At 34.2% G+C, this 12,076-nt stretch overlaps 1 protein-coding gene across 5 annotated transcripts in view; it reads left to right on the top strand.

The window, feature by feature from the left end:
* The window catches only part of PPP3CB (protein phosphatase 3 catalytic subunit beta), a 46,026-nt gene that overhangs the window by 23,197 nt on the left and 10,753 nt on the right, over positions 1–12,076 (top strand). For 3 of the 5 annotated variants that reach the window (XR_009418897.1, XM_059477416.1, XM_059477413.1), the window contains exons 9-12: positions 375–500; positions 2,476–2,553; positions 7,009–7,093; positions 7,964–8,061. Coding sequence is in view for 4 of the 5 variants with exons in the window: in XM_059477416.1 (XP_059333399.1) it covers positions 375–500; positions 2,476–2,553; positions 7,009–7,093; positions 7,964–8,061 (387 nt within the window). In the remaining variant the exon portion in view is untranslated. The remainder of the gene's footprint in view (positions 1–374; positions 501–2,475; positions 2,554–7,008; positions 7,094–7,963; positions 8,062–12,076) is intronic. The other 2 variants (XM_059477417.1, XM_059477414.1) reach the window with 1 other exon arrangement.

Below are 12,076 nucleotides of genomic sequence, written 5' to 3'. Positions count from 1 at the left end.
GAAGACACATATGAAGAATAAAACCTGAATTTGCATATACTGAATGTACTGCTGTTCTGAATTAGTTTTATTAAAGTTACTGAAATAATACCTTTTCAAGACTTTTAAAAATCTTTGTTGATTGTAGACCTAAAATAGGACAGTGTAGACCTGTATTGACATGTAACAGTACCTTAGAGTGAAACATACACAGTAAAAATCCAAAGTGCTCCATTGGTTACCTGGCTGTAAATACTGTGAAAGAAAGAGAATGGAATACCTTTGGGATTATTTAGTCTAAAATATAAATAGAGCTAAGCCAGGCCTGTGACTTTACATTTGTGGTACTCAAAAGTTTTAAACATTCTTTTCAAAATATTTGAATTTCATTTTAGCTGCTGTATTAAAATATGAAAACAATGTGATGAATATTCGTCAGTTCAATTGTTCTCCTCATCCATACTGGCTACCAAATTTTATGGATGTTTTCACATGGTCTTTGCCATTTGTTGGAGAGAAAGGTTAGTAGATGTTGTGCATCAACTAATATCTCTTATTTCTGCCAGATTAATGTTGGGAGAATTTTTGTTTTTTAAAATATATTTACCAATGAAAAATGAATTGCATTATTTTTGTGTTGTTTTTTTTACTTGTTTAAGTCAAGGTAGTTATAACTGCATCTAATATAGCTAAGATGTTAACAGAAATTATAATTTCCATTGGGGGTGTACATCTTCATTGTTAGGTAGCACCTTTGAACTGCATTGAAGTTAATGTTTAAATTGTTCATATTCTACAGAATGCTAAGTTATATGCATTGTTAATCCTGTGTAGTTTATAGGTATAAATTTCTATTGAGATGTTTGTGTAAAATGTTAACTTTCCTATATGGATATAACAGATTGACCTTCACTGAAGATAAGTTTTTCAGTTTTAATTTTTTCTTGTAAAAAAGATAATTTAGCACAGATCCTCCTTTTTTTTTTTTTCTTTTCCCTCTAGAGATGATAACTCTGAATCTAGGACACTGGGGCCCCAAGTAGTCCTCAGTTGGCAAGCAATGAGGTTAGAGGCTATTTGGGTCTGTTTAAAATCCTTCTATGACAGAAACTGCTCTTTTCATAAAAACAGATCTGGAGAGCTCTTTAGATTTCTTTGAAAGTTTCTTTTTAATTTAGTTTAAATTTAATTTAAATAAAATTAATCTAACTAAATTTTAGGTTTCCTGCAGTTATGTATTTAAGGACATAAAAACCTAAGATTCTAGATTTGCTTATGTTGTCTTTAGTGAGCAGTTACATACAAATACTTTGGACACTTCTTACTGTGGTTAACAAACTTGACAATTTAAAAAAAAATGTTTAAATGAAGGGACCTGACATTTGAAAGAAGATTTGGTTTGTATCTCTCTTGCCTGATTATGCAGTAGATAATGTTTTCAACAGCAAAGGGTTGCTACTGTGTATTTTGCTTTTGTTGCATTGCTGGTAATGACCTCCAGCAGCTTATTTAACAGTGAGTGTTTCATTGCCCTGCTCAGTGCTTCAGACTGCTGGAGTCATGGCCCTCAGGTAGCCTTGCCTTTGGACAAATGCATGTTTCCACTCTGGTGAAGGATTTAATGTCAATATTGTCTGGTCTGCACTGATCAGATCAAAATCATAATAATTTGGGGTTTTTTTACAGTAGCAAGTAACTCTTTCCCAAGAATGAAGAATACAACCATAGCAGATAACACTGGGGTTGTATGAATTAGTCATGGAGAAATGAAGGCAGCAATTTACAGAGTTTTTAACCTACTGCCTTTGGGATAGGTTTCTGAATACTCCATGTAGAGGAAGGTTTGAATATTTTAAGGAAGTTTGATATACATTAGAAAGATTGAATGGCAGAATAAGAATGTTCATGGAGGGAAAAAAATACACAAACTCATCTCAAAAAACTTGTGTCCACTATGTTAATATATTTAAGGGGAGTTTGAAAATACAAATAGATATTTTTATAAATATGTTTTTATATTTATATTTACCATATTTATATTCTAATATTTTTCTGCTTGAGTATTTCTGCTACATGCCTGCTGTTGTCAGGAATAGAATAGCTTTTTCAATTCAAGCCTGCATTTGAGCAGTCAAAATTTTTCATATTTAGGTAAAGTTTGCATAAAAACTAGTTCAAATACTTGACTTTTAACATAAAGCTACTAATTTACAAGAAAAGTCTTATCTAAAAGAACTCCTTGTAAGAGAGGAATATGTTGATGCTGTTTGATTGTTTAATGTTTAGTTGTATAATTTATAGCTTCTTATTTTTCTGAGCTTTTTAAATTCTGTGGCAGCTCACATCAAGAATTATTTTGAAATGAGGTTACTGAGCGATGGCTGTGGTGTGAGAAGTTCATTCACTAGAGTTGCTGGTGACTAGCAGTATCTTGTATACATGGAAATATTTTAAATTCTACACAGAATGTATTAACATTTATTTTTTCCTATACAGTAACAGAAATGTTGGTGAATGTTTTGAGCATTTGCTCTGACGATGAGCTGATGACAGAGGGAGAAGATCAATTTGACGGTAGGGTTTACTTTAAGATATGTAAATCTTCCTAATTGTAATAACTTATAAACAATAGTTAACTCAGACTGGTGTAATATTGCCTGGCATTTGAAAAAAATTGCCTTCAAATTTTTCTGTGGAAAACAGTGCTTTTGGTGGGGCAGAGAAGGGAATTGCGTTTGTGTTTGTGATTGAGAAGCAGTAATAGCAACCTTTGCAAATCCTCATATGTGATTACAATATAAAATAAACTTTTAGTGGGAAATTCACCAAATGTCTTGGCACTTGAAATTTGAAACATACTAACTTACTTTGCTACTATTTAGACTAAATGTATTATAATACACTGAATTTCTTAATTATTGCCCTTTAATAACAGTTGATGTTGGAGAACATCAGACACTATTTTTATGGCAAAGTACTATAAATAAAGTCTGAAATGCAAGGTTAAATCTCCCTTTGAGTTCAAAGGACAACTTGTTTATGTACATTTTATTATGTGTATTCGTGTAATGAATTACAACATCTTTTTGTCTCTTAAACTGTGATACAGTAGGTTGTTAAGAGAGGTTTGCAGCATGATGATTAGGAAGCAGCATTCACATGAAGACCTGGACTTAGTTTTGTTGAGCTTTTTACAGAAGTACTTAATGTCACACCTAAACGTTTTTCAGACTTGCTTCATTTCATCCAATAACAGAACTGATCTGGTGAATTGTTGTTGATGGGGGAGGAGAAAGAAAACTTTCAGCAGCCTTTGAGGAACAGGAAAGGATCATTTGTAAAGACATTAGAGACACAACCCCCTTCTTAGCATTACTGTGTTCAAATTCAATAGCAGAATAGTGTTGTGCTAAGCAGCTGTGTGTTTCCCATTGGAGTGCATTGGTTCTGAGCCACTTCAACTTTGCTGCTATTTAGATGATTGCCAAAAATGTGAAAACGTGGAAGAAGTGTCAAAAGTGATCCTACCAACAGTCAGTTCCTGGTTTTTATGCAAGTAAATCTCTTAAACTGAGCATAAAGCAGTTGCACCAAGCAGGGTGTGGTGGTATTCTGAGGCATTAGGATTTATGTTTGCCAGAGTAGCTGCAGTTGTCAGTTGATTGCATATGCCCTGTCTGTAGTTTCTTAATTTGAATTATTTTTTATTCTGTCTCCTTTAACAATTTCTTTGCTTGATGCATCTCTTATGCCACCTAGGTACTGTCTATGCTTTATCTTTCTATGTGGTTGGATTTTTTTTTAACTGTTGACTTTCAAGCATTCACATGTTATTCGTCCAATTTTAAATATTCTCAACAATTGCACTTCTTGTTTGATGAATGCATTTTCAAGTGTTGCAATTTTCCATTTTTTTTTTCATATTTCTTCTCCATTCCTTCTTTATTACCACTGCCAAGTTAAATATATATTTTTTTTTGTCTCACTCACCTTTTTCTCCATCGTTCACTTCCTTTTTTTCTGGACTCTCCATCTGAAGAGCGACTCATATATGGCAATAAAAAAGGTACAGACCAGACAGAGTAGGAATGTTTTGAAATATGACTCCACAGAACCTCACAGTCTAAAGTATTAATGAGAAAATAACCTTTCTATTGAGAGTTATTTTGTAATATTTTACGATTATTAACCATTTCAATGGGAATTTTATAAAAACTTGTGTATTTTGTGATGAGAAGTCATACTTCAAGACATCTGTCTTTCTGTGCATGAATTTTTTTTCCTTCTTTTTTCATTCCTTTTTTTTTTTGTAGAATTTCATTCTTTTATCTACTTCTAAAATTTTATCTTTGGTCCTGCATGTGTAGGGAGCTTTCAGTTGTCTGTCTTGCTCTTTAATACTTTCCTCATGAGCTGTTTTTTAAGGTTGTGCATGGAATGTGTTTATAAAATGTTCCAAAATCTGGTTTATGTGGTACATTTTGTCTTCTTAACTGAGATGTCAAAAAAAAAAGTACTTTTTAATTCTATGTGAATTTTGAAGCTGGCCAGATGCAAGTTGTAAAAAGAAGCCTAGTTACCAACTTAAATTCATGGTCTGTCACTTGTTTTTCAGAAATCACAGGACAGATAGTTTTGTGCAGAGATATTCTTCTGGCTACTACTTTGCCTAATAATATTTTTTCTCTCTGTGTGAAATTTTTGGTTCCAGAGAATATTTCTAATACTTTGGAATGCATTAGATTATAGATATGTTTCCAGAAGTTATGTCTAGGGCATAACATGTCAGCATTTCAGAATTTGTTTCTTATGCAGGCCTTGGGAATGGGAAATGGGGAAGTTCTTTGTAATATCTCCTATAATTTAGGGTGTAATCAAGACATTCTTCTGCAAGCAGATGCCATTCTCTAAGTAACCAGGATTAAGTGGCCACATTAGTGCAGTGCTGCAGCCTGGAGTCATGCCTTTGGCTTTTTGCCTTGGCTGTGTTGCTTCTAGAGGGCCAGGGCAATGAGAAATCATGTTAAAAAAAAAAAACAAAAATGAAAAATCCCAACAAACAAACAAAACCCTCTCAAACAAACCAAACACTCCAAAGCAACCTTTCTCATTTTAGAGCACAGAGACTAGCACTGCCTGAAGTCTTTCCATTTGGCACATTACAGCTTGGCAACAGTGAAGCCTGCAAATTGGTGTAGGTAGAAGGAAAATTGAGGAACTTAAAGAGAAATGTTTGATGTCCCCCTTAGCCCTGAGCTTCTCAAACTCTAAAAGAGTCTCCTTATTCTGGATTCTCAAGTAGCTATTCAGTAGTGTTCAATGAGAGAAAGCAAAAATTTCTACAACTTTAAAAATTAAAAGTTAAGATTTCAAGGAATTTTTTTTCAGTAAAAATTGAATGTTTCATACTATCCTATTTCAAGTTTTTCCTGAGCCACCTGTTTTGGCAGTTTTTTAGTTTTATGTCTGTTAAAATTGTAACTTTGTCTAAAAAAAATTTTTACTCAGCAGTTCCTGGCTTTTTTGCTTTGTTTATGTGGACTGGCAGGTATTTGTCATACCCCAAGATTCTGTCATTGTGTTCTTACAAAAGCTGTCTCTTGCCCCCATTTTTTCTTTGTCATTACACCTTTTCTGTCTTGTGTGGTTTTGTTGTTGTTCTTTGCCCTTACATGCTTTATATTTTGTCTTTTATTTGGTTTGGTGTTGAGGGTGAAAAGTCTGCCCTTCTTGTGCCACAGAAGGCCTTGTGTCCTTGAGCTGTGGTCTGAGAAGTGTGACTGTTGTGCCTGAGTGTCTGTGCCCTCATGGGGAAGCCCCGTGCTAGTGAGCAGGGATGGAAAACAGCTTCTTCCACAGCTCAGCTCCCTTTTTGAGTGCAAGTAAGACAATTTTGGACGTGTAGCTCTTCCTCTGCCTGCTTCTTTGGTCCTTTTTTCCACATTCTTACAATTTAGTTGGCAACTTCTTACTGTGTGCCTTTCTCTGAAGCCTGAACAACATTGTACATGGAGTTCTGGAATACCTGACAGACCTGTCTGAGCTTGTTCACTCTTGGTCCCCTGTGGTTCAATTCACAGTATGACTGAGTTACTGTTACCTTGATGTGATTAATGCTCTCCTTCTCCAGTGGCTGAAGAGAAGTAAGGATTTTGGTTTTGATATCTCCTCATCTGCCTCTGCTGTTTTAATAAAGTTGAGGAGTTGGGGAAGGGATAGTAAGATGAGGGGAAGGATGACTTTTATACATTGAAACAAACCAGAGAAAGGAGAAGGGTGTTGGAGAAAGGTGTTTCTGTTTTCATGTCAAGGCAGGCAAAGGTGGCTCTCCTTCCTAATCACAAGCCTCCTTTAAGAGTTTTGTCTTCACTTTTGTCTGTCATGAGTGGTATCACTCTGCCCTGTGGAATATGCAGTATTTACTCCAGATCTTTGATATTTGTAATTTCTGCAAATGATACAAACCGAAGATGATGTAGAACACAGACTTAAGTGGTAAGAAAGGTACCACTGCAATTTTTTCCTTGTTTATTTTCTGAGGGGTTCTCATGGAGTTGTGTTTTGGGTAGCTGACATAAACACAAAGAAACCACTGTTTTCTCTTGAACAGAGTAACAATTAGAAAATCTTTAATTTTTGTGGCTTTAGTATCTCTTTGGCTTCTATATTGGGCTGCTTGCCTACGTGTTGATATATACACATACACATTCTTAGTACATGTCAGTACTAAGAATTTAAAGTGTAAAATTTAGGTAAATGAGTGAATATAGTTACTACACTGTAGTGCTGGTAGTTCAGGTGCTTACTAGGTTTAGAAAATCATTGTGAACAATCTAAACTTTTTTGTGTGTATTTTGTGGACACAGAGGTGATGGTGGTTTTGCTGGCATTCTGAAGCTCTAATTTGATAACTTTTTGACCTCTTGTGAACAGTACTGAATTTAAACAGTTGTTAAATTTGATGCACTTTAAAACAATGACCTTCTAAAGAATCATGAGCTTGAGACTTTTTTCTTCTTCTATTGAAAGTAGGTACAGCTGCCGCAAGGAAGGAAATAATCAGAAATAAAATTCGTGCAATTGGCAAGATGGCAAGAGTCTTCTCTGTTCTCAGGTACTTGCATGATTTCTGCATTCCTTAACCCCTATTACATATGCAAGGTAAACATCTCTGTTTCAGGATAATGAATGCCAAAGATTTTTCAGGGAGATCACTGTGCATCAAAATCTTGTTTGGCATGTTGGAGCACCCTGTTGATGGAATTTTTGCTTGAAGAATATTTTTGAGTTTTTTTTGAGACATGTAGCAAGAAATTAGAGAACATGATCTTTAGTGTACATGTTTGTCCAGCTGTTAACTAAGAGTCTTGGAAAGGCAATACCAGATAGAGAGACTGAAATCAAGTGTATAATGAAGGAGGTCAGGACTGACTGAAAATTTCTGACATACCACAAACTTGAGGAGTAGAGGGATTTTGTTTTCAGTTTTGGTTTGTTTCTTTTCAGCTATTTAAAAAATATCCCATCTTCTTTAAATGTCGAGATTTCATCATCCTAGTTACCCAAAATGTCTGTTTTTCTACAGAACATAATTGCTCAAATAGGGGTAATTTTTTAAAGTTCTTATTTTCCAAAGTAGAGACATTTCAGACAAAATTGGGGATTGTTTTATGGTAGTGAGGCATATTCTGTACCTCATGAAGCATTCCGTGCTCATTTCAAAGCTAATGAACCTGCATGGGAATAACTGCTCAGAATTTGGTTCAGAAGTAGCCAGCATTTAAAACTCCTAGGCAGAGGAAAGAGTGGTATGGAATAGAATTATTTTCACCTGTTAAATTGTTGGAAATTGTATTTGCATTCAGTCTTGACATGCCTAAAACACAGCAAAACTGGGCTGTCCCTTTCCCCATCCATTATTTTACTTTAATGCAAGTTTTCATGTGCAGATATTTAAGGTTTTGTTACTGTTTTTTTCACCCAGGGAGGAGAGTGAAAGTGTGCTGACACTCAAGGGTTTGACTCCCACTGGAATGTTACCTAGTGGAGTGTTGGCTGGAGGACGACAGACCCTGCAAAGTGGTAATGATGTTATGCAACTTGCTGTGCCTCAGATGGACTGGGGCACATCTCACTCTTTTGCTAACACCACACATAATGCATGCAGGGAATTTCTTATGCTTTTCAGTTCTTGTCTTAGCGGCTGATACAAGCATAGTGTTATGTGTTAATCAGGCAATGTGAAATGGATACTTAACCAGGGTATAAAACTAAAAGCCAACTAGTTCAGCAGTGTCAAGCTATGTTTTTCAGACTCTGAGCTTCCTTAGTTTACAATTTTTCAGGTGGGGTGACCTTATAGATCTCGTATTGAGGCATTTAGTCATTACAGATAAAAAAATGGCAGTGTAATTTTGCATCATTACTTGTGTGCTCTCCATTAAAATGGTTTTATTATAGCTGTGTTAGTATTTTCATTGACAATGTCAAATACTTGTTGATATTAATATTAACAAACAGCTACAGACTGCATAGTTCCATTTTACACTCCATTGACAGATTGGAATGTGCTATGTTTTGTACCCTGGTAATTAATGCCAAAGTTTGTTCTCTATGTTGTTTGTCAAATGTTCTATGTATAATTGACCTCCCTGAATTGTCCTTGTAACATGCTGTTTCCTTCCTCTGCAGATGTAGCTGCTTTCTTAGATCTGTCTGTCTCTCTCTAGGTATAGATGTATGTCTGTATAAGTGTTAAAATTAAACCACTATCCCAGACACTTGTCTGTCTCTTGATGTAGAAGCAATGTTGTAGCACCTTGTTTTTGAGGTTTGCTGCATTTGCTGCTGCACACTGTCTGTGCATTTTCAACAACAATGTACTTGAAAAATATTCAATCATTTGTTATAAAATCAGTTGAGAATAAAGGGATTGAATTTAAAACTTGTAAATAAATCAAAATAAAAGGGTGTTATTAAGTGTGCATATATTTTTTTGCATGAAAATAAAAAGAACTCTATACAAAATATACCTGTAATCTGGCTCATTGAATATTTTGTAAAAGGTTTTCATTCTTTTTTTAGTTTGTTGAATCATTGGATCATATTTTTCACAAGGCCCATAATGATCAACTAGAATTAGGGAGGATGCTATGAGCTTGCAAGTGTATTTAAAGGAACGAAGTCCATGTTTTCTGCTCACAGTGGTGAATAAATAAAAAACACCAGTCTGAAACTGGACTTCATATCAGCAGCACTCTTAATATATTCAAAGACTTTTTATTGGCCACCTTCGGGCTTTTCTACAAAGTATAAAACTTTAGTGTGGGAACACTAAATTTTATCACTATTGAAAGATTGTGATATGTGAATACCACTTTTTACGCAATCTACTTTACAAGAGTAGCTGCTTTTCTCATTTCATGATTTAGACTGTTTATTTGAATTCCTTATATTTGCTATGTAGTTTTTTAAAAGCCTTTCACTGCATTTTCTATTAAACTATCAAAGCTGGTTTTTAATAGCTTTGAAACACAAATGTCACATTTTAAATCATTTTTCAGTGGACATATAATGTCTACAAGTAAGTTTATATGTCCAGTGTATGTATGTGATTGTTTTGTGAATGTCTATAACAAGAAATGGTGTATGTTTCCTAATCCATTCAACTATTCCAAAAGCATATGTTCTAGCTTTAATTTTCATTGTTTAATAAGAAATTTTATTATGCTTAAAAATGAGTCCGCATTCCTCTCACTCATTTAACAAATTTTTATCCATATTGCATTACAAATACCAGAGAGGATCAAACTGACTTGAAAATTTTTTTTCATAAAGCATATGACTTTCCACCACGACTGAAAATGTGGGACATTTGGAAAGTGTGCAAAATCCAGACTGGATTTTTTTGGGTGTGGATTTTCTCTTGACTAGAACTTTTGATCGCAGTATTCTCTGATGCACTACATTAATATTCCTCATTTGTTTTAGTCATGTTGATTGTTCAAAATAAATTAGTTCTTAAACTGAAATAACTTCTTTTTAGTGATAGGCATGTTACTGTTTCAGTCTTAAGAAAGTAGTTTTCAAATTAGTATTAATGGTCAATTGCAAAGGTAGCAGTAAACCAAAAATAAAATAAAACTTCAATAACTGACCATTTTCTAAACCATTGTAGTATCAGAGAATTTATATTCTTGACAAAAATACAGTCACTGATAGTATAGTGTGTATTTCTTACTACAAATATTTAATTACTCCTTGAAGTATTTTATACTTTGTTGGTCAGTATATTATCAATAACTTAAACTAGTGTAGGCTTGCAAAAATAAAAGAACATAGTAATAATTTAAGTAATTTTTTTATTCTGTTCTTTTGTTGGCCTAAAGATATACAGAATTGACCAGTGTGTCCCAGGTTTTCCTGGTTTCAGTCTTATAGATGCTCATTTTTCAATGGCTCATCAGTTGCTGTTAAATCAATAAGCAGCTTTGAAAGTTATAAGAAATTGGAGTGTATATTTACATTTCTCTGGAGAGCTGGCTGAAATAATTTTATCAGGGCAAATAGATATACACACACATGCAATTTTTGCATATCTACCTATTATAGTTCTTAATGTCAGTAACATTTTCCATAGTAGGTCTTAGCAGCTGCCACTGTTCTGTCAGGACTTTGTTGAGCCCAGCTGCTGTGTTTGTGACCTGCTGGCCCTTCTCCTCCTCCTCCTGCTCGGAGCAGCAGTGCCTGTTGCTTCTGCCTGGTGTTTTTGCCTGGTGTTTTTGCCTGGTGGCTTTCCCATCCCTCCAGGCAGCACCAGGACAGATCCTCACTGCAGCCATGGGGGGAATGGCAAATGCAGAGTGCAGCAAAGGGCTTAAACAAAGACAGCTCAGTTCAAAAGTGTAATTCTGGAAAAAAAATGCAAGCCTACATCCTATGGGAGATGTCAATGTATGATTTCTTTTTTCATGAATATAGATATATTTTTTTAAATGAATCGAATCATAACTTACTTTTTGATAGCTTTAATGTATTAGGTTAAAAACAGACTTTGGGAAACCATGGTCTTTGTATATTTCTAATTTTTTTTAATGTAAATTTGGTTTTTTATTGTTTTTGTTGCTTGCATTATAGTAGCTGAAATAATAAAGATAATATTAAGTACTGCTCTTTAAAATAACTTTTCCTAGTGACTTATTTTGTGAATTGAATTCAATAAAATTAGCTTCCAAACTGAACTTACATCTGCTAAAAACTGACAAAACACCTAGAGCTTTATTCAGCAACATACTAAACAGAAATCTAAATTAATAATTGTAAGTACTTCCGTGGATATCAGTTGAACTCTGCTGCCCCTGCTGTTAGTCAGGAAGCAGTCAAGATAGTTTTTTGTGTTTAGGTTCAAATTGGTAAGGATTTTCTGTCAGATATATCCATTAAGTAAAACAAGAGGAGAGCTGAAATTAAGGATAGAAATGCCATTGAAACCTGTTGCTTAAAATGAGCTTTCTATTGAGAATTTTCAGAGCAAAGACTTCAGAATTACCTGTTCATATGGTCCAGTGTTTATTTGAGGTTTATCGAAGTCTACAAAGTATAAAGTTTTAGTTAGATATACCTGCAAAAGAGAATCCAACAAAATTATTTTCCAAATTGAGTCTCTACAGGTTTTTTAAGTGCTTGTATTTTCCAGTCAGTTTGCTCTTTTATGTCAAGTTGAAAATTATCTTCTTCCTAACTGTGATGAATATTCCAAGGTCTTTTTGGAATAGTAGTACTACAAGTAGTGTGAACTAGGAGTAAATTTTGAAATTTGTATTTATGACCAAGCAACATAATTTGCAGAGATAAATCAGTATTCATGATCTTTTCAGGAAAAGATTGAAAACAAAGACTCCACAGGTAACAGAAAATGGTGGAAAGAGGTGGTTTCTTTACATAGTTTTATATTTGTATGGCAAATTGATTATAGTTTGCATATATGTATTTGGTGACTTTCTAAAACAACTCTTTATTTATTTTTAGAAATAGAGAAAGTTTCTTTCCCTTAAAGTAAAAATAAATAAGCATCCATTCAAGTGGCTTTTTGATTTAA

This window comes from Ammospiza nelsoni, chromosome 8 (assembly GCF_027579445.1).
Source record: "Ammospiza nelsoni isolate bAmmNel1 chromosome 8, bAmmNel1.pri, whole genome shotgun sequence".
NCBI classification, from domain to species: Eukaryota; Metazoa; Chordata; class Aves; order Passeriformes; family Passerellidae; genus Ammospiza; species Ammospiza nelsoni.
Note: the sequence above shows the minus strand (reverse complement) of the source record. Positions and strands in the feature narration are given on the sequence as shown.